General features: G+C 57.8%; 1 protein-coding gene across 5 annotated transcripts in view; it reads right to left on the bottom strand.

The window, feature by feature from the left end:
* Nucleotides 1-20,968, bottom strand: part of SNED1 (sushi, nidogen and EGF like domains 1) — a 39,937-nt gene that overhangs the window by 10,364 nt on the left and 8,605 nt on the right. For 4 of the 5 annotated variants that reach the window (XM_026109342.2, XM_026109343.2, XM_026109344.2 and 1 more), the window contains exons 2-18: nt 14,151-14,438; nt 11,962-12,102; nt 10,152-10,314; nt 8,380-8,505; nt 8,004-8,117; nt 6,022-6,135; nt 5,086-5,199; nt 4,822-4,938; nt 4,361-4,486; nt 3,929-4,033; nt 3,303-3,416; nt 2,801-2,917; nt 1,989-2,105; nt 1,765-1,881; nt 1,431-1,544; nt 1,175-1,348; nt 850-963 (exon numbers count right to left, since the gene is read on the bottom strand). In XM_026109342.2, the coding sequence (XP_025965127.1) occupies nt 850-963; nt 1,175-1,348; nt 1,431-1,544; nt 1,765-1,881; nt 1,989-2,105; nt 2,801-2,917; nt 3,303-3,416; nt 3,929-4,033; nt 4,361-4,486; nt 4,822-4,938; nt 5,086-5,199; nt 6,022-6,135; nt 8,004-8,117; nt 8,380-8,505; nt 10,152-10,314; nt 11,962-12,102; nt 14,151-14,438 (2,275 nt within the window). The remainder of the gene's footprint in view (nt 1-849; nt 964-1,174; nt 1,349-1,430; nt 1,545-1,764; nt 1,882-1,988; nt 2,106-2,800; nt 2,918-3,302; nt 3,417-3,928; nt 4,034-4,360; nt 4,487-4,821; nt 4,939-5,085; nt 5,200-6,021; nt 6,136-8,003; nt 8,118-8,379; nt 8,506-10,151; nt 10,315-11,961; nt 12,103-14,150; nt 14,439-20,968) is intronic. The other variant, XM_026109347.2, reaches the window with a different exon arrangement.

The following is a 20,968-nucleotide window of genomic DNA, read 5'->3' as shown; positions in this document are numbered from 1 at the left end:
GAGGAACGTTTGGAGAGACAGTGTTTCTGCTGCAGGGCACAGACCCTCCCCGAATGACTTGTTACTTGACCCTGACAGCCAGGAACAGCCCTATTCCTGTGCCCACAAACGCACACACACACACGTGTGCGAGTGTCAGGAACTGCCGTGGTGGGAATGCTCTCTTGTTCTGCCCCACAGAGAGACACCATTTCAAGCTGTTTTATCAGCATCTCCCTCCTTGGCCAATAACTTTGTAGCCATGTGGGACACTTCTCACCCAGACCGTGAAATCTGGGGCTTCTTCAGGCACTCTCAACACATTTAATGAAGAGTATCACATCGGAAATGTTCTCCAGGAAACTCTGCTGTGAGGAGCAGGAATCTGGGGGTGAGGGAGGCACTTTAAAGCTGTCCAAGGGATCTGGGCCCAGTTCCCCTGGGACTGCAGGCTTTGAGCAGCTCAGCCCTGTCAGCAATGGAGATGCCCATGCAGCATCCACTAGCGTGGGTGGGCAACACTCAAGTAGCACGCGTGCCCTTCACAGCCTCGGCTACTCCTCTACTTGATCTGGAGCAGTGTCTCCCTGCTAACACATCTTGGAGCTGGCTGCAGGATCCCTTCACACAGGGGAACACTTTGGTTCCAGGAGACGAGGTCTCACCACAGGCTAATCAGACGCAGGCAGGAGATTCAAGCTGGTGCACACAACCTAGGCAGTCCAGCTCCTGAACATGTAACTCACACCCTGCCACTGTTCCCTACGGGACGGTGGATGAGGAAGGATTTGTTACGGTCACCCACGGAAGCCGGGACTCTTCCTCCCCCACTCATCGTGGCCCCAGAGCGTATTCTTCACGTTCTCTTACCCAACTCACAGTGGTGGCCTGTGTATCCTGGCTCACACACACACAGGAACTCGGCAATGCGGTCCTTGCACAGGCCACCGTTCAGACAGGGCTGGGACCTGCACTCATCAATCTCTGCAGGATTTGGGGCAGAAGAGAGCCAGTTAGAGGCAGGAAAGTACCTGGGAGGCTGTGGGGTGCTCCAAAAGCTGTGCCCACAGACGTGGGGAGGGGAGGACCAGAGTACTGGCCCGGGGACCAGGGTAACAAGCATGGACATGGGATTGGGCAGCAGCCTGCTGGGACAGGCGCCCCAAGTGCTCGGCTACTTCCCAGTGCTCCTTACCGTCACACTCCGGTGGGTCGCTCCAAACACCCTGCAAACGGCAGACGCGGGGGTTGTTGTGCTGGCTGAGGGTGTAGCCCAGCTCGCACTGGTATTCGGCCAGCGAGCCCACCTTGGTGGAGTTGAAGGAGGCCTGGGCGTGCTTCACCTCGTTGGGGACACCGCAGTCGATCTCTGCGGAGACACAGGGGTGTGAGCGAACGTGGCAGAAGCGCCCAGAGCTCCTGGCTGGCGGTGGCAGGAGCAGGGCCCTTACCAGACTGGCAGTGCTTCCCCACGTAGCCCACGGGACACGTGCAAGCGTAGTCCCCGCCAAGGTCCTTGCAGGTAGCGCCGTTTTCACAGGGGCTCAGGAAGCATGGAGAAGGCACTGGAGGAAGAGCAGAAAAAATTGCTATGGGTGTAGAGCTGGCAGAGCCCAGAAATGAGAATTATCACCTTCCCCCCTCAAACCAGTGTCGCCCTGTTCCGCAGCAGGAGCAGGGTCTGCAGGGCTATTCTCTGCAGCCCCAGCCTGGTTTAAGTTATAGGGCCCCTTCTCCCTCCCAAGCCCCCGTCACTTGGGGCACCCAGTTCATCTCCCCACGTACCGATCTCACAGTGCCGTCCGGAGTACCCGGGGGGACAGTCGCACTTGTACTTGCCGATGTAGTGGAAGCAGGTGCCCCCGTTCTGACAGGGCCCTGAGGCGCAGGGGTCTGGTTTACCTGCGGGCACAGGGCACGAGGGAAGTTAAGCAGCGAGCAGGACGATGCCATCTCCCTCCTCCCCGGTGAGGGAGGTAGCCGGAGTACCAGGTACTTGCAGGCAGTACCTATCTCACAGTGCTTGCCGGTGAAGCGGTAGGGGCAGGCGCAGTGGTATTCGCCATCGGCCTCCTTGCAGGTGCCCCCGTTGCGACAAGGCGCAGTGCTGCAGAGCCGCGGCTTGGCTGCGGAGAGAGCATGGAGAGCAGGAGTTGGCCCTTCCTGAAGTGCCAGTGGGCAGTTCCTACACCTCAAGGGCCACTTCTTCCAGCCAGTGACCCAGACACCCTGCTGAAACCCGCCTGGCCACTTGCTCGGTCTAACAGAAAAAGCTGAGCACACCCAAATCTCACAGCACCGAGGAACACTAGACCACGTTGGCAAAGGGTCCAAGCAAGCCTGGGTTCACCCTTTGGGTTTGAAAGCATGGCCAGTCCTGCTCCCTCCTAGCCTGGGCTTAGTGTTGCTCTGAAACAACATCTGGCTCCTACCCCAGCAGCAACTAAAGTGACTGCTATGTAGAGATGTGTGCTGGGGCCTCGGGGACCACGGAGCCATTGCAGGTGCTAGGGGACTCCTTGCTGCTCCTGAGGCCTGTAGCTCAGGCAAGTAAAAGGCTTGAACACCAATGGCTTGAGAGCCACCCATGGTATGGGAAATGCAGGCAACCGGACTGGCTGCTGCAACCATCAGGGGCCCCGGAGAGGAGCCAGGCAATCCTCGCTCCACTCTGTGAGATGGGACGACCCAATTTGCCCTCTGTTCCAGCCTCAGTTTGGTGTGCGCTCACTTGTTTTCCGTGGATGCCAACATGGGGCCAAGCTCTTCTCCCACCCGCCTGCAGTTCCCCACACGAACAGGGGGGCTTTGTGTTGGGTACCTTTCTCACAGTGCTTGCCGAGGAAGCCTCGAGGACACTCGCAGGTGTAGGAGTCGTCATTAACCTCGCAGGACCCCCCGTTCAGGCAGGGCTCCGAGTCGCAGGGGGATGGCATCGCTGCAAAGCCAGACACAGGGTGTCACAGAGGACGTATGAGCAGCGTGCGAGAGCTGCTCCCCTGGGTAATGTGCAGATTAGCTTTGAACAGGATCCCGCCCACGGGTGCATTTCATCTGCTCCTCAACCGACCTGGCCACAGCTCACTCCAGCCAGCCCACGCTGCTGGGGGTGCAGGCATGGAGGTGGGCTGTGGTCAGTGCTAATCAAGTAGTACTCGTGTCCCCCAGCAAACACCAGCCCTGATTTCCCTGACCTCAACTCCGCCCTCTCCCCTGGTACAGCTCCTGCGGCCACTTTCGCCCCACGCAGGATAAGCCCTGTGCTTACCCCCGGATTTCGCACACACACGCCCCGCTGCGGTGTCCCTGCTGAGCAGACTCACTGTGGTTGGTGCCGTAGTCCGTGTGGCACACGCACAGGTAGCTCCCGCCATATTCCATGCAGTACCCGCCGTCCGGACACTGCGTGTTCACGTTGCACGGTGTGGCAGTCACTTCTGCAAGAAGACACAGCAAGACCATGCCTCTGTTAGCTAAATCTTGGCAGAACGACAACGCAGCAGCCAGTGCTTCCTGGCCAGAAACAGGCCAGCAACAGGAGTTTCTTAACTGCAGAGTTGGGAGAGGTGTCCCCACCTTGCAGCCCACGCAAATGGCGAGGGCTATTCTGGATGCCCAGAGAGCTCTGGAGCTAGCATGTCTGAAGGCTACAGTTTCCTTCTCCGTGGGGAGAAGCTAGGCTGTGTCCAGTGGTTGGGAAAAGGCACAGCTCAAGGTGGAGCGACAGAGGCGTCGTTTCCTCACCATGAGGTGTTTCTATGACAGTATTCCCCAGCCTCATCTTGCATATGTGGCTCAGATTCAGAGCAACTCCATGGCACGGAGGCACTGTGCTAGCTTTGGGCACAGACTGAGACATCCAGTGCTTGCCTGGAGTCTGGCTGGCTTTAACATCCAGGAGAGGGAGCAAACACAAAGTCTGAGCACGGAGCAAGAAGTCCTCACCTACCGAATTCACAAAGGAGACCGAAATACCCTGGTGGGCACTGGCAGATGGTGACATTCCCCTCCAGACAGCTGCCCCCGTTGCGGCACTCGCAGCCCTCGGACAGCTCTGTAAGAGATGAGAAGGGAGCTCTCCAGGATCCCGTCTGCTGGGCTTGTATTCATGGGGCTGGGCAGCTGAGTGACACTGCGGGATGTCACCTGGGAGGGGAGTTTAGGTGAACTGCAGCAACAAGCCTCATCAGATGTCCAGGTGCTACCTTGCTAAGAGGTGCTGTGCTAGCAGCCTCTCTCCTCAGAGATACGGACCACTGTTCAGCCCAGGAGCCACGTATGGGCTCTGCTGGGGCTGCTTCTTGCTAGGCAACAGGCAAACCCGCCTGGAAGGGCTTCCCTAGAGATGTGACAACCCACTGGAAAGACCCGAGGTACTCACTGTCACGACAGTCCTGCCCAGTGTAGCCCTCCCGGCATTCACAGACGTAGCCCTGCTCCATTTCCAGGCAGCTGCCCTCGTTCTGGCACGGGTTGGAGAGGCAGGCGCTGGGCACCCGGGGCCCACCTGTGGGCAGAAAAGAGCTTGAGCTGGAGAAGTCTCAGCCTGGGGCTACAACACCCTGTTCCCAGGGTACATGGAGCAAATCTGGTCTGACAGCTTAATGTCAGGGATGCCTCTTTCCAAATGGTCTGCAAGTCACTACGACCGGGCAGCCGTGAAGGAAGGAAGTTCACCCCAGGCCCCACCACAACCCCGCTGTGCTTGCTGCCTACCAGCGCTCCAACAAGCAAGGCTTTCGGCAGGACCTATGGCTGAAGAAGCCTCTTTCCAGTCTTTCTAGACCCCTGCGGCCAAGCTGCTTTGGCCCACACTAGCCGATGAGGTGCTTCTCTGCTCACCATATTGGCAGTTGTTGCCGTAATAACCCGGGGAACACGTGCAGATGTAGCGTCCAGGACGGATGTAGTTGCATGTCTGCCGGTTCCTGCAGCTCCGGTCCTCGCAGGAGGAAGGATCTAAAAGGGAGAAAGCAGTGAGCAGAGCCGCGCTGCAGGCCGGGTCCCCAGAGAGCGGCTGCACGGGCCAAGAGGGCCGGCGAGGCCCTGGGGACGAAGCCTCAGCCCCTACCACGGGCTGCCCCGGGAGCAGGAGGGATCAAGCACCTATTTCGCAGCGCTGTCCCACGAAGGGCTCCAGGCACACGCACGTGTAGTTATCAACCAGGTCGACACAGTGCCCTCCGTTCAGGCACGGGCTGGATTCGCACTCGTTCACGTCTGCAAGGGAAGGCAGGAAGGACCGATCAGACACGCGCTCAAACATCGGCCTGCTGCCAGCTCTCGCTAGCTGCTCCTGTCCTGGCTCTTACCGCTGGACATAGCCGGACAAGAGTGCTTTCCCAGGGAGCTGCCCTGGGGAATGCCTCCCTCTCCCGCCCTGCGCGTGCTGCAGGGCCCGTGGGGAGCACTGAACCTCCCCGCCGCCCCGCACGCCGCCCAGCCAGCCGTCTAGGAACACCGGCTGCCCGCAGACGTACGGAGCTCTGGACTGTTTTGTTGCTTGCTTGGTCAGCACGCTGGGGCAGGGTGTTAACACACTTCCCCTCAGTCTTGCTGGAATTTAAACCATCTGCCAGGCACCAGATTGCCAGGCTGTTTCTCTTTCAGTACTGCCTCGAAGGGAACAACCCTGAACGCTCTTGCAGAGGCACCCGGACGTTGCCCTGCCTTTCCCAGATGCTGTCCTTCTCACTCCTGGGGACCATCCTGTCCTCCCTATCACGTCCCTCTCAGGCAGCCATCATCTCTTTTGCTCCTGACTCTCATCCGTGGGCTGCAAGCTCTACCGCTTCTCTCCCCTAGGACTCTCTGCTTGTCAGTGGTGGCAGACAAGGATAGCGCTTTAGGCTGGAAGGGGGGAAGCCAGTGCACTGCAAAATCAATGCCATGTAAACAGCAATGAAGACCTCTACACTTCCAAAACTACAGCTAGGGGTAGAGGAACAAGGCCAGACAGTGAAGCTGGGGAGGGAAGGCAGCATGCTGAAGCATGAGATGTCACGTGCCCTCCTGTGCCTGATCCTGCCCGCCGGTCCCCACCTGTCTGGCAGTCTTCTCCCGCGTATCCCGGCTGACACAAGCACACTGCGGTCCCGTTTGCCACCTGGCACTTCCCGCCATTCTGGCACACCTTGGTTTCACACGGCGACTCTTCTGCAGTGGGACACCAAAGAAAAGAGGGGGGAATAAATCCAGGCGCAGGACCAGCGCAAAACATCCTCTGCTAGTGAGGCCACGGACCCAGGCTGCAACACCCAGCCCACCGCAAGCAGAGGCCCCGAGAGCGGGGAGAGGTGCTGTGCCTCCCACTCTGCTTGCTGCAGCAGGAGCAAATCCGAGCTGCCCAAAACATACTGCAACGGGGGACGCCACTTGTGTCCTGAGCTGGAGCTCTTTCCAGCAAACTCTGTGCCTTCCCAGCACGTTCTCCCCGTCGCCCTTGCTCCCGCGAAGCCTGGCTCGGGATGTGCAAGGTGGGAAGAGCCAGGCACAGCACACAGTTGGCACCACACACTGGACAAGAACCCTCCCTTGGACAGCGCAGCCCTTTCATCCAGCTTCTCTTCTTGGATGCTGGTGCAAGACACCGGGTGTTTCTCTCTCCCTTCCCCAAAAGTAAACTCGCTGCACTCCTTCTCCACCAGAAGAGAGGCTCGCTGGGAGCCAAACGCTTGGCAGCACTTCCCGGCGGCGAGCGGAGGCCGACGGCGGGGGAAGCAGGCCATCGCGGGCCTGGGCTGCGGGCTCTGCGGCAGCTCCCGGGAATCCCGGCAGCAGAGCTCACAGACGCTGCCCTCGCCTCTCCTCTCCCGCTTGCGGTACCTAGACTTCCATCTGCTCTTGTGGAAATCTGGCTCCCGCTCCGCCGAGTGCTCACCGAGCACTTTGGAAACCGGCCCTCGCTGCTGTCCCCACGCCCGCAGGAGCGGAGAGGTGCTGTGAGGGCCGGGTAGACGACTTTTTTTCCCTGGTGATGTTGCTGTCTGGATTAACACTGACTCATCGGGAGGTGAGCTGGGCGCAAGGCTGTAAGGAGACTGGGCTAGTTGCCAGCGACTTCAAAGGGCTCAGGACCAAACTGTCACCTGTGAAAGCCTCGCAGAGAGCGGGGCCTCTGAGACTTCTGTTTAAGTACTAACAGCCAGCTTGTTTCAATAAGGGAGAGGTGGCGGGGAGAGTTTCCCGCAGCAATGCCGAGATGAGCTCTCCTCGGAGCAGGCTGCCAGCGGCAGGAAGCACTCACAGCCAGAGCAAAGTTTCCTTTGCTTTCAGCAAGCTGAAATCCAAGATTGCGGCGCTCTGAGCCTGTCGCAGCGCTCAGCACAGCTCCCGCCGGCCGCATGAACCCTGGGATCTAAGAGCCTCCCCAGAGCAGCAGTACCCCCCAGTCCGGGGCTTTCCATAGCAAGCAGACCCTTTTCTACAGACACTCACGGGTCTACCAGCAGCTGGCCACTACCAGGACAGAAAGGCTGCAGGAGAAGATCTGGCTGTCATCCCTTAGTCTGGACTCTTAGAAAGTGCCCAAGAGTTACCCTTCCCCAGCCCACCCAGACAAACCCTGCTCTGCCCTCCCCACCTACAGGCACCAACAGCGGGCCCGGCAGAGAGGTGATATTAAGGGGGCACAGCCCCCTTGAATAGCAGGCACCTGAGAACAGGCCATTTGGTTGCCTCTGTGCTGCCTCTGGAGCTGAGCCTGGCATCACAGCCCCGAGCTTTTCCCGTGTATCCATTTGCACAGCATCCGGTTACAAAGAGAAGGCACCAAGGCACAGGCGTCTCCTTCTCGTGCAGCTGGATACACCTTCCCAGGCCCCAGATGCCTTCAGGCCCGGACTCTGCAGGCAGGAGGCAACACAGCACCTACAGCCAGAGCGAGGATGCCCAGCAGTCCCACCCCTCCCGCCCGCTGGGACGATGGACGCTGATCTCTCCAAGCGCAGGGAAGAGCCCGCCCTGACCCGCTCCGCTCCGCTGCCATGTCTGTGTGCAGGGCTGCCCAAGCGCCCTTCACTCACCGATCTCGCAGCTGGCACCTTTGAAGCCCGGAGGGCAGGAGCAGCTGAAGCTGTTGACATTGTTGATGCAGGTGGCTCCATTTTGACATGGGTGGGAGAGGCACTCGTCCACATCTGAAAAAGAGCAGTGAGGGGAGGACAGGAGCTCAGCGAGAGCTTCCTCCTGGCAGAGAAAGCAGCAGCCACAGGAAAATACAGACTGGCAGCAATGACCCTGCTGCAAGTGGTGATGCTGGCTGGAAGGCATGAACCAGGCAGACAGGGATGGACCCTGCTGCCTCCAGACTGCCGGGGCAGCGCAGGTAGGGGAGATTGCTGCGAGGCCCTCGAAGCAGAAGGACAGAGATGAGGGCTCAAAGGCGGAGGCGGCACTCACCTATATGACACCTCTTTCCCGTAAAGCCTGCTAGGCAAGAGCAGGTGTAGGAGGGATTCCCTGTGATGCAGTCCTCAATACACTTCCCCCCGTTCACGCAGGGCCGCAGTGTCAGGCACACGGAGGCTGGGGAGACAAGCGGGCCCTTCATTAACGGCATGCCCTCGGGAGGGCTCACGCGCTGCCCTGCGGCAAGGCGAGCACCGGGGGTCTGTCCCCGTGTCCGTCCAGCCCCTTCTCCAGCACCATTCGCAGGCCCCCGGCAGTGCCGCGCTGTCTGTGCGTGAGGTTCGCTCTCATAACCTGGCTCTCTAGGGTGCTTAGGAAGCCCTCAGGGGCTGAGGGCCTCGTGGCGGGGCAGGATTTGCTCCTCGCAGGCTCCCTGTGAGGGAGGTAAATGCTCTTATTGCTGCCGCACCGGGGGAGAGGCACGGGGGTTTGCAGGGTGAGCTCCGTGGGGAGCCGCCCCGCAGGATGGAGGGGACACGGCCAGCCCTTGCTTATCACCCGGGCTGAAGGGAGGGAGGGACAGGGGAACCTGTATAAAGCAAACCCACAGGTAACACAAAACACACGTAGATTAGCAGGTAAGAAAACACAGCCAGGGTGGAACAGGGACAAGGAACGGGAGGTCAGTGGCTCCACAGGGATGTGTTGGGAGAGCCCCGAGGCAGGCAGGCAGCCACGGAGCGCGGCCCGGCCCTCCCGCGACGCCCACCCACCCTCCTTTGGCCACGCTCCCGGATCCCCCGCCAAGGCCAGGCAGCCCCGCTGGAGCCCCAGGGGCTGCTGTGGGGCACGGCTGAAGGCTCTGCCCTCCGCACTGCTCACTGCCAGGGTCCCCGGGCAGGAGTCACTCTGAGGTCTCTGTGCCTGCGGGACGGGTTGTCTAAGGCTGGGGCGGTCCAACCTTCCTGAGGGTGCTGGCCCTGCGTGCTTTGCCCTGGCTGTGGGGCCCATAAAATCCCATACGTGTGCCTCAACCTCCTCCCCAGCATCCCTCCTTGCTCCTCATGCATTGCTGCCCCTGATTTTATCTTGAAGATTTCCTTTCCCTCCCCATTTGCTTTTTCAGCCCCTTTCTAATCCTGGGGTACCAGTACAGAGGTAGCCTTTGGGTGCAGCCTCTCGCCACGGCACGTGCGGGGCCAGCCTCCTCCCAGCCCCAGCTCTTCCTCAGACCCTGGGAAGAGGGCTGGCCATTTGGTCACTTCAGGCCCACCATGAAGACAGGCCTGATTCAGCCTGGTAGCAAGAAGGGAGAAGTTCTCCCCACTTCTGTGCCTTGGCTGGGGTTGACCATGGCCCTGCCTCTTCCTCAGTTAGATCAGTGTTTCTCCTCTGGGCACAGCTCTGTACTGTCACTCTCCAGGGCTCCTTGTCACCAATCCCTGCCACCCCCAGAGAGCCACGCTCAGCCACAGCCTCCCAACGTGACTGACCGCAGCACAAATGGCCGGGCCCCAAACAAGCTTGGCAACCCCAGGACATAAAGCAGTGGGGAAACAGCTCCCACTGGTTGTGGCACACCACTGATGCCCTGTGGGCTTCCTGCAGCCACGCACGGGGCTGGCGGCTCCAAGGATGGTCTCCCCACCACTGCCTCCCCTCCCACCCCAAGCCCTTTGAGCTGTCTCCTCCATCCCACAGGTTGCTGCTCTCTCCCCTTGGGGAGGGAGATGGGGGTGGGGGTCGAGGCAGGGAAAGACAGGGCTGGAGAACAGTTTGGGGTTGGGTTGGGTGTTAAATAAACCTAACTGCTGTCCTCTTACTTGTATTGCTGCAGCCCCCCACTTGCACCTGGGCATCATCGATTCTGAACACCCAGCGCCCGGGGATACCCACATTTGTCGTCATCTCCACGTCAGCGATGTCGTCAGTGCGGGATCCGGGGATGTTGAAGTAGCGCTTTCCATCACCAGCGTTAAAACCTGCCTGGGAGGACAAGGGCAGAGAGGAAAAAGACATCAGTATAAGAAAATGGACACAGGTGGGTGGAGGCGAGAGGGCTCTTCACCGCGGGAGCTCAGCTTCTCCGCTGGCAGCATCACGGCCCTGCTTGAGGGGATCGCCAACCTGTTCGTTTGGCACCAGGGCCACGGGATCCCCAGCACAACGCTTGTTCAGATGGGGTATCTGCAGGGACCACGCGAGACTGTTACCACCCAGACTTCTTTGATCTTCTTCTGTCCCGGCAGGGAGGCCCCTTCTGCCATGGCAGGGCTGTCTAGTGCATGATGGGGACACTTGTGGCCATGAGACACTGGGAGGGCTCCTTCACGCAAGGTGGATCACAGATCAGCCTGACCAGTTTGTCTGGCCTGGCAATTTCCCACCTGGACCTCACCAGCACTTTCCCGGTGAGAGCGGTACAAACCACAGCACGGGGACGTAATCCTTCCTGCCGCGAGGGGACCTGGTGCGCCCACGAGCAGAGGGAGCACCACATCAGCCTGCTCCAGCTGACCCTAATGGGAGCAGGCGGGTTGCACTAAATGATCTCCAGAGATCGTTTCCAACCTCAGCTACACGGTGACTGCGTGATCAGCCTCATCCACACGCAGGGACGACAACTGGGCGTAAAAGCAAAGGCGCAGCGGCCAGCCGGCTCACTCCGTCCCTCCCCGCGTGCGGTAGCCCTGCAAAGGGAACCCGGCGGCTGCCTGCGTTTGCCGCACGAGGATGAACTATTCCCTGGAAAGATTACACGCCGTTCCTTCTCTCTTCGCCCTCCTCTGCAGCTGGCACCCTGCACACACAAGGGGAGCCCGGGCAAGGCCCAGACACGCTGGGTGGAAGCGAGTCGGGGAGCGCAGCTCAGCTAGCCCGGGCCAACGGGCTGCTTGGCCGCTCTGGGCCCAGCTTGCAGCACGCTCCTGCAGACTCACTCACAGACTGACACTGGGCGAGGGAGGTTTTTTTCTTCTTCTTTTTTTTTTTTCCTTGAGACTTCCACTTCTCTTTGGCTGGTGTGAGGGTGGGGTGTTCCTGGAGTGCTGTCCACTTTCCAAGGCGTGCGGTTACTGTTCTGTTTACATCCATAAAATCCGCACTACTGAATTCTGGGATTCAAAACGTGTCCGTTTCCTTTACACCTGCAATTTCCTGCTTGCTGCAGACTTGCAGGCAGGGAGCCAAGGACAGATCAACTGGTGGTAAATTCACACATCCGAAAGGGTACTGCTTTTCTTTTTTTCTTCTTAAACACAACAACACACGCAACGATGAAATAAAAATACAAGTGAAAGCTGTGCTGGCTGCAGCAGCTGCCGAACTGCTCTTAAAGTCTGAGGTTAGGAAGGAAAAGGAACTACGAGGCAGCAGCCAAGGAAAAGAACTGTGGTTTCATTATAACAAAGTCCCCTATATGGTCTCAGCTTTGGGAATGAGAGAACACATGGATATTTAAGAACTTTTAAAAAAAAAAAGCAAGGGGAGGGAGAAACAGAGTCACCACCAAAAATCCCTTGGCTGCTTTGTGCTGCCAGTAACAAATAAAAAGTCTAGTAAAAACAAATAGCAGCAATGGGCTCTTAGGGCTCATGTGCTACCTGGGAGCAACGGACTGTGTTCACTGCTTACCTGAGCCGCGATGCCGCCAAGCCCAGCAAAGTCCCCCCCACTGCTGGCGTGCATACCCGTGGTCCAGGTGATGGACTCATAATTGAAGATGGTGAAGGAGAGCTTGCCATCTGTGATGAGGACTATCTGGAAAGTGTTCACCTGCAGGAAGAAGAGGAGAAAGCAGTGAGGGGATGGAAGGAGAGAAAGGAACATGGTCAAGGAATGAACGGTCCAAAAAAGGAGAGGACAGAAAATAAAATTGTCGAGCACGGAAAGCTTGACTGGGAAGATGGTTAACATTTGGCAGAGGGGTGTTTCTTTTAGCCCTGATCCTCCTCTACTAGAAAAGGCCGTTTGGTTTAATTACTTTTTCCTCGGGGATTGGGGAAGGAGGAGAGAAAGATTTCAGCAGAATTTTCCATTGGGAATCCAACATGAGCGATTTCAGGCTGGCTTGACGGTCGTGTCCACAGGCATGTTAGGAGCAACAACGCTAGGCCCTTTCTGCCTGCGTTCCTGTCTCCCGGCTCTCCCGCCGGCTGCCTGGGCAGGAGCAGCAAAACAGCTCGCTTCTGTTGCGGTGTCAAAAAGCAGCATTTCCACGTTTTTCTGCCAGCTTCCTCAGTCTGCAGAAAGCAGTGAGCTGGGGACTTTTCATCTGGATTCAGGACTAAGAAACCCCAATGTCCAGGCAGCAGCAATTCCTTTTGGAGGGAAATTCCAGTTTCTAGGGGCACTATAGAGAAAGGCAAGGAACAGCTCGAGTGGCAGCAACCACATATAAAGGCAGATCAGCCAGCACGGGGCGACTTTGGTCTGAAAGGGGACTGTGAAAAGTGGTGTCTGGCTGCAACACCTTTCTCAGAGCTCTAGAAGAAAGGCAGAGGTCTCATCAGGTTCTCCAGGGTACAGGGTACTGCACCTCTGATTACAAAGCCTTTTATTTAAATACCTACATTTGTCTTTGAATCCCTAGAGCTTAGAAATAAACCCCAGATAATGTTGGTTGAGCCTCTTTAGCTGACTACCAGGAAGGATTACGGCAAGCACGCAGCCCTACAGGGAAGCCACATCCAGGCGAGACACGTTACAGTGACGGGGAACAGAAGGAACAAGGATTCAGGGAGAAATTTTCAGACCAACTTTTAAGCTGTCCAACATTTGGACCCCATGCACATGACCTCAACACGGCCAAAGGTGGGCAAATGCTATCCAGTTGCCCAAGAAGGGGGACACCAGTGATTCACAGCCTCAAAAGGGCACAGGGAAGGGGGTTACTTTTGCAAAGCTGGCTCTGCAGGTGCTGTTCTGTTGCAGCAAGGAACCAAACGGGGGACTATTCTGAGGTGACGAACATGGCATCACCAGGATGGCCAAGAGTAGACGCTGGGTTCATTGCCCCTAACACCTGAACTAGTCACTGGGAAAATATAGGCAGTTCTACAATTTGGTTCCTGTCAACCAAACATCTAGGAGATCAGACAAAAAGGAGAGCATTCCCTTTTGCTCAGCTAGGACCTAACTGAGCTGTAGATGTCCACATGGCATATGGTTGATATAAAGGAGTGTCCAGCATGGGAAGAGCCAGAGGCCATGAAGGGTGTTTTGCAGTTCCTCTGGACCCCAGTCTGGGTCTGGCCACATGCAAACTCACCCTGAGAAACAGTGAGCAAAGGCACTTGTGCCAGGGAGACCTGGCACCCACCCCATATCTTTGCAGTGAGCAGCGGCGGGTGAACACCAGTCAGTCAAATACACTGAGCAGTTTGGTGGCAGCTACATGCAACCACCCAGCTGGGCAGAGTGGAGAAGTGCCACAAGGCTTTCTCTGCAATGGGCCAAGCCTTCAGGTTGCTTAACCCAAGTGGAGTCTTTGGGTTCAATCTGGTCCCACTCATGACTATGAAGGTATGGCACAGGAGCAAACTGATGTTATATGAGCAAAGCTGTTGTAGAAGAAAGGTGCCAAAACCCTGGTTCCACCAGAAACTCCTTTAAAAAAATCCACCCCTAAACTAATAGCTGTCCCTAATTTGTAGGAGTTTGCACATGGGGAGGAGGATGCCTCCAACCTCCTCTCTCCAAGGGCGCTCACCCAGGGCCAGTGACAGAGCATCAGCCTCTGGCACTTCAGGACCGTCCAGGATTTTGTGGTGTGCCTGCTTCCCACACCCGCCGGTGCCCATGCTAATGCCCCAAGCACTCACTGGAGAGAACGAACTTCCCCCGAAGAAGGTCACTCGGTACCAGGTAGCAATGAAAACCCACTGCGCAGAGAAGTCGGGGAACTCGGGGAAATACTGTGCAATGTCTTTGGTCGCTCGCGCCAGGATGGCCTGGTCTTTGCTCTCCCGGTAATACACATCGCCTGCCCGCCGATTATCCACATCCGCCCAGAAGGCCGCCACCACGCGCCGGTCCTTGGAAATCGGGAACGCGACCGGCGTGAACTGGGAAACCTCTTTCAGGAAAGAGATGATCCCGTTGTTGTTCACCTGTGAGGGAGGAAAAAGAAGAGGCAAGCATGACGGCAGCGAGGAGCCAGGAAGGGCGGCCTGGTGGTGAGAGCCACCGCGTGACAGGGACCCTCGCCGGGAGCTCTGCTCCGCCGCACGCTTTCCGCGTGACCTCCGAGGAGCGGAGCGGGCCTGGGCTTGAGCCGTCGCCATTCCTGCGTGTGGCGTCACCTCCGGGCCCCGGGGGGATCCGGCTTGTCGGGATTGGGCTCGCCCGGGGCGGCTCCCAGCCCAAATCCCTTGGGAAAGGGGCACCCAAAAGCGACGGTGGAGCCGTCACTAGCTGGGCCGAGGGTGCGTGCCTCACGTTCGGAGGGCACCGCGAGGCTGCCTAAATCCCCGGAGCAGACAACTAGGACAACGCAAGCCAGTCCTGAGCAGCACAAACGCTTCTTTGGGGATGTTTTCAGGCTTTGACACGCCGACACTGCCCTACCTCTGCAGTCAGAGGCCGAGGGACTGTCAGTGGGGCTGAATTCTTATTTTAGAGGCACTTTTTACCTCTCCCCCACACCGTCCTTCCACAAATATTTGAGCGCTTCCCCTTCCTGCCCTTTGAAGTGCAGACGTGCCCCTCGCTCCAGCGCTGACGGCCCGTATGGGAAAACCGGCCTCCCCCCGCCTCCTGCCTTCACTGCTTGCTCGCCGGGCAGGAGGCGCGGGCTGGCGAGCCCGGGGGTCTGGGGAGGCAGCCTGAACAAGCCGGGCCCTGTTCTCCCGCCGGAGACGGGCCAGAGGAAGCAGGAACAGCTGAGAAAACTGCGGCAGCCGCGGCGGTTTAAGCAAACAGCGCCCAGGCCGGTTGGGTCGCCCTGCCGGCACTGAGACGGCGGGCGCTGAGGAGCTCATCTTCGCCTCCTCGCTTAAAACAGCCAGGGGAGCTGGGGGAGATGGCGGACTCCTCCTTCTCGCTGCTCTGCTCCTCACGCAGAGGAGCACGGCCAGGGCTGGGCGCTGCTTCCACCGAGCTGCTGCCCGAAGCGTTAGGTGAAAGTTGCTCCCACAGAGCTTGGCTTTGCACGGCCCGAAGGCTGCCTGGCGGCAGCAGAGCCCAGCACCCAGCAGGTCAACCCCCCGTGCGAACGCCCTCCGGGAAGGGGGCTGAGAAAACCCTGCCACCCAGTCCATCCCCTCAAAGTCACCATCGCCTTGGCTAGGAGAGGGCCTGAAGGGACCCTCTAAGGACACAGTTCCCCCCTCCTTCCCTGAGTGAAGGGACAAATGTAACCCCAAGCTCTCAGGGACGACCTCAGGGCTCCTTGCCAGGCCTCAAAGCCCTGAGCACTGGTGAGAGAGACGCAAGTGTCTGAGCGACCCTTCCTAGGAAACCACAGGCAGAAGAACCTGCCATAAACCCAGCCAGTGAAGCCAGCTGCCCTGGGACTGAGGGGCAGGGATGGGGCAGCAGTTCATCTCCTAGTGCTCCAAGCTAGCTAACGAGCGGCTAAGCTAATCAGCTCATTTTCCTCAGGCGACCAGCTACCGCCATCCCATCAAAAGCCTCCGAGGTGCTGGCTTGGCCTCTGCAGGCAGCATCTCTGTAGACTGCTCTTGTCAAAGTTGGGGACGCCAGACACATAGGCAGGAGCAACCACCCTCGCAGGCAGGCAGACAAGGTCCTCAGGCCCAAACCAAGCTCTGAGCTGGTGCAAAGCTGTTCTCCAGTGCTAATTAGCTGTGCCAACTAGAGTCACAGGATGTGTAGCCCTTTGGGGAAGCTGCCCTGTGCTGCAGACTGCCTAGGTGTCTCAGCCTTCAGAAGCAGCGAGTGGCAGAGCGGGCTGGAGACAACCAGCGAGATCCTGGGTTCAAGCTCAAATGTACTACCAGGCAGCTGCTGCAGAAAAGGCAGCACGGGAGAGCCAGCACCAGCTAGGGTAAAAGCTGCCACCAGCCCTGCGAACGAAGCCCCCTCTTACTTAGCTAATTCCCTCCCTGCCATGTGCTTTACAAAGATCATCTCACATCTCAGGAATGAGGAGAAACCACGAACGCTCTGAACTCTGGCCCAAATCAAAACCCACAGTGAAAATATTCCAGGGGAAATAGGCCTGAACGCTGTTTGTAGATGGAATTCGAGCTGAAATGCAGGTGTTACATTTTTGGGGTTTTGTTTTGCCTTTTTGAGCAAACTTTGGATTCAAGCAATTTTCTGTGTGCGAGAGGCTGGTCATGGCCCAGGAATTTGGGCCCAGCCCATGAATCACAGGAACATTGTGCGGGAAGCACCGGGCTCCGGCGAGGAGCGGGCTGGGGACAGCTCCTCCATGGGCATAAATCAACACAGGGGCATTGATTAAGATGAGTTGCTTCAGCTCAAGACCCAAAGGTCCTTCCAATGCAGGACCTCAGCCCTGACCCTTTTTTAGCCCAGTGGAGGTTAGCATGGACGTCAGCTCTGGGTGAGAACGGAAGGAGCTCTCGTGTCTGGCAGCAGCCTCTTCCAACTCGTGGCATCCACTGCAAAAGCAACAGCGCTCCTGATTTATGGCTGCAGGTCACAGGGGACACATGCCGCAGCTGGGGAGAAAGTACCAAATCCGGGCCTTTAGGCCAAAAGGAGATCTTCAAGGCTTCAGAGAGTTCATTAAAATAAGTAAATAAATAAAATGACACTTAACAGAGTTTCGCCTGCTCTGCAATGGCATGAAAACATCCAGACACGGGACATCCTATGCAGGCAACACCCTGGGGGTGGGGGAAAGCGGATGGAGAGGTTCCCAAAGGGAGCTGAGATCACCCTGGGCTTTTAACACATTTGCCTGGAGACAAGATGCAGCTGGAGGAAGTAGCCTCTGCCTTCAGTGCATGTGGTCCGAGTGCTATTTTCAGCGTTTGGGACGCAGCAAGAGAGGAAAGGAGGGAAAAACCTCTCTTGACATGGGGAAATTCTCCTGAAAAAGCAGAGGCAGCAAGGGGAAAGGACTCAAAGGGAGATGCTCTGGCCCCCAGTTGGCTTGGGAGGACATGCACAAGCTCTCTGCCACACATCAACCGCTGCAGGGCTTCCACCCTCCTTGCGCTGCCCAGTCGTTGCTGCATAGGGGCACATCTGTGCTGTTCCCCCTGCCCGCAGGGCTCTGCAACCAGCAGCGAGGTGTGCAGGAGCGCAGAGCACCCCAGCTTTGATCAATACGTGCCACCGCACTACGTTTAACCCGAGTTACGAGGGAGTCTCCTCCTGGCCCAGAGAACAGCCAAGCTCCCAGGGGATGCGCGAGAGTGACCCTAACCATCCTTTGAGAGGCTGCCTCTTTGCTAGCGGGTCCTGCCAGGCTTCCTGGCTTTGGTTGCGTGGAGGGCTGCTGGGGCAGGTGGCCTCTCCGCAGGGACACAACGCAGCCATGCAGCCTCCAGCCTGGAAATCCGAGTGGGTCACAGACCCTGCTGCGTTTACAACTGCTGCAGCCATGCACCGGGCTGGTGGGATAGGAAACGGGTGCCTGGTGGGAGGAACAGGCCCTCGCGTGGCCCGCGGAAGGATGGAGAGGAGGATCTCGAGCAAAGACTGGAGTCCCTGCTCGGGAAAGCTCAGGGCCCACACAGCTAATGCAGACTCAGGCACACACGGAGGAAGGAGGCAGCATCACGTTTGGGTGCTACAAAAGGAGCCGGGAACACGCGTTACGCCAGGAACCATGCTAAACTCACTGCAACTGCACTCCTGATCCCCTTAGTCCCACCCAGAGCGGCTTGGAGAGGATCCATGTGCGCAGTCCCCGAGAAGGGTTTCCAGCCCCAGGAAACTTTGACACGGTTAATTTGCGCTGGCTGAGCTCTCCAGGCTGCTAATGAAGGTCCCCAGCGAGAGGGCTGCCGCCAGCGGAGCGTGCCGCGGAGCCGCCAGTCAGCGGGTGCACGAGGCAGGTCCTCCGTGCAAGCACGGGGCAGTTGTTGCCATGACTAAGGGGAATACGGTTCCCACTTCACAAACCCTAGGTAACCTTTGTGTGTCCGCAGAGGAACGTTCTTCCCATTATTAAAGCAAGATGGGAGAGAGCTGAAGCCAAGGTTTCTTTTTTTAGAGAAGGAGGGGTAGGGGCTTAGAGGCAAGCCTCGAGGGTCAAGGTTTGCAGGTGAGCCCTCTGCACTCGAGATTCATGCACTGGTCACGCCGAGGGAAGGCACCCAGCTCCCCTGGGCTCCTCCGAGATATCAGCGTGCAAAGCCACCCTCCCGGGGCGCTGGCTTCCCAGGGCGCTGCTTCGCTGGCCACGTTTGCTGGCTCCTCGTGGAGGAGCAGGCCTGCCGTGCCGCTGCCTGTGCCGGGGGTGGGAGGCAAGCTGACTCTGCAAAGCCGGGCATCCGTCCGCATGCCCTGCTGGGGGTCCCATGGGCGCAAAGGTGCAGCCACCTCGTGGAGCGACTGCAAGGTCCCTCTGCCAGCTCCGGTCCTGGAGGCTCATGGCAAGCAGGGCTATTTTACACATGCTTGAGGTCCCCGTCCTGTAGTTGGGGTGCTTCCCCAACACCGTCACCTCTCCCTGTGACAAGCACATGGCTAAGGGCACGTTTTGAGGCCAGGGTCAGTGCCTGACCTCTGGGAAACAGCAGGCTGGCTCTGCACTTGCCCCGTGCCAGGGTGCTGAGAGCCCTGCAGCAAAACATGGAGTGCTGCCTGCGCAGGTAAGAGTCCCTCTGCCTGTCACCCACTCCCTCGTTCTCGGGGGTCCCCACAGCTTGGCTGCAGGGTGAGGGCACTGGAGGAAGAGCTCCAAGACCTAGGTATAGCCTTGGTTCTGCTATGGACTTGTTAGGAGACACCTGGCACATCACTCGGCTTCTCCAAGCCTCTCTTTCCTCCCCCAACCTCTTCTCTCTCGACTTGGCCTTCCTCTTGCTGCAGCCTCGTACAGCACCTTGCAGCACAGCCATCTAATCTTTCTCTAAAAGTCAAAATCCAGAGAAACAAGACTCAGACAAACCCAAGAAGTCCAAGATCAAATAAAAGCCCTGCAAATTAGCTGGGCCCTTGTGTCCTGGTCTCCCTGTGTCTTCTGCGGCCCAGCCTCCCCACGCAGTCGGCGTGGCATCACAGCGTGAGCACTGCAAACAAGCAGGCCTCTTCCACCTGACTGCAGAACCGGTATTTTTACCTAGGAAAAATCACCAGGCTACAGACAAGTGAGGTTCAGACAAACTCCTGAGCTTAGCCCAGATGATGTGTTGGAGTGTCTTGGCTTGTCTGGTAGCGAGACCGTTTGTGAGGCTCATCTCAACGAGATGCCACTGAGATCATGCTCAGCCCTATGCTTCTAAGCAGATGGGTTGTGTGGGGCAGAGACCCTCGCTGCCAGTGCCACACGCAAAGGTGTTTGCTGGCCGGCTCAGCACTGCCTGTGGGCCATGCGAAGACGCTGTGTGTAACCGAATGCATTGGGCCCAGCCCCAGCAGGTGAAGCAGCCCTTGGAAACCGGTGCAGAAGCACTGATAGAAGAGCAGCCCAATGCGATATTTCAACATTTCTTAGACCAGAGGCCTCCTGACAGAGTGAATAAGGCACAGATAGCTGTTTTTGAGGGGAATAGGCATTTCCACATGTCCAGCTGGGGACAGAACAAGCAGCTTCTAGTACCCCCGTAAACTCCTGCTTATCATGGGCACTCACAGCAAATGCACGAAGACCCAAGGTGGGGTTACAGAGCCATACATAGGTGTAGAGGCCTCAGCAAAGGGGGTTTTAGCCTGGCTTCCTAAGTAGACCTTGGGAGACCAAACTCTGTGTTGCTGGTCCGTCCCATAAGTCAGTTTTGAATTGCTGGTCAACTCTGACCAAATCTGGGAGAGGGGAAGAGATTGCCAAGACACTGAAACACACATTGAACTGCCCTTGAATAGCCCTTGAACACTGGGCACACAGAGAGTAAGTGCAACCCTTACTAGAGACCAAAAAGAGTCCACATCTGCACACTTTCCCCTCTCCCCCATCTCAACAGAAGAAAATCAGGTTTCTATGGTTCTGCTGCCCACAGAACAACTCGTTTGCTATTGAGTTCAGTTGGTCCAAATGGGACCTTCATCTCCTCTATCCCCAAAGGACACATGCCCAGGGACACAAACACGCCAGGTGGGAGCCTGTATTGGGCCCCCTGGGCAGAGAAGGACCCAGGCCCATGGAGCATGGCACCCCTCAATGTCCAGCACAACCGCGGCTGGGCAGGGCTGGCAGATGCCAGAGATAGCAGGTCTCCTCTGGGTAGAGTGTGTTTTAGCCCATGAAAATGGGTAACATACAAAAGAAAGTGAAGACCCTCGTGACGTTTTTCCACCATATTTTCAAGAGGGCAAGACTTCACCTTGTCCCAAAGCAGGAGCTGGAGGGAAACCTTCAGGCTCCCAAACTGGATGTCTTCCTCCAGTTCTTTGTTGCCCTCAAGCCCTGGATTCACTGCCCATCCTGCACAGGGAGCCAGACCCTGCCGCTCCTATGCAGGCTTGGCACCTGGTGAAGAGATGGCCACCAATACGGTCCCAGGTCACCCAGGGGCTACAGGCTGCAGAAGGCTGA

The sequence above is a fragment of the Dromaius novaehollandiae genome, chromosome 9, assembly GCF_036370855.1.
Source record: "Dromaius novaehollandiae isolate bDroNov1 chromosome 9, bDroNov1.hap1, whole genome shotgun sequence".
Classification (NCBI taxonomy): Eukaryota; Metazoa; Chordata; class Aves; order Casuariiformes; family Dromaiidae; genus Dromaius; species Dromaius novaehollandiae.
This window is presented reverse-complemented; position numbering and strand designations above follow the sequence as displayed.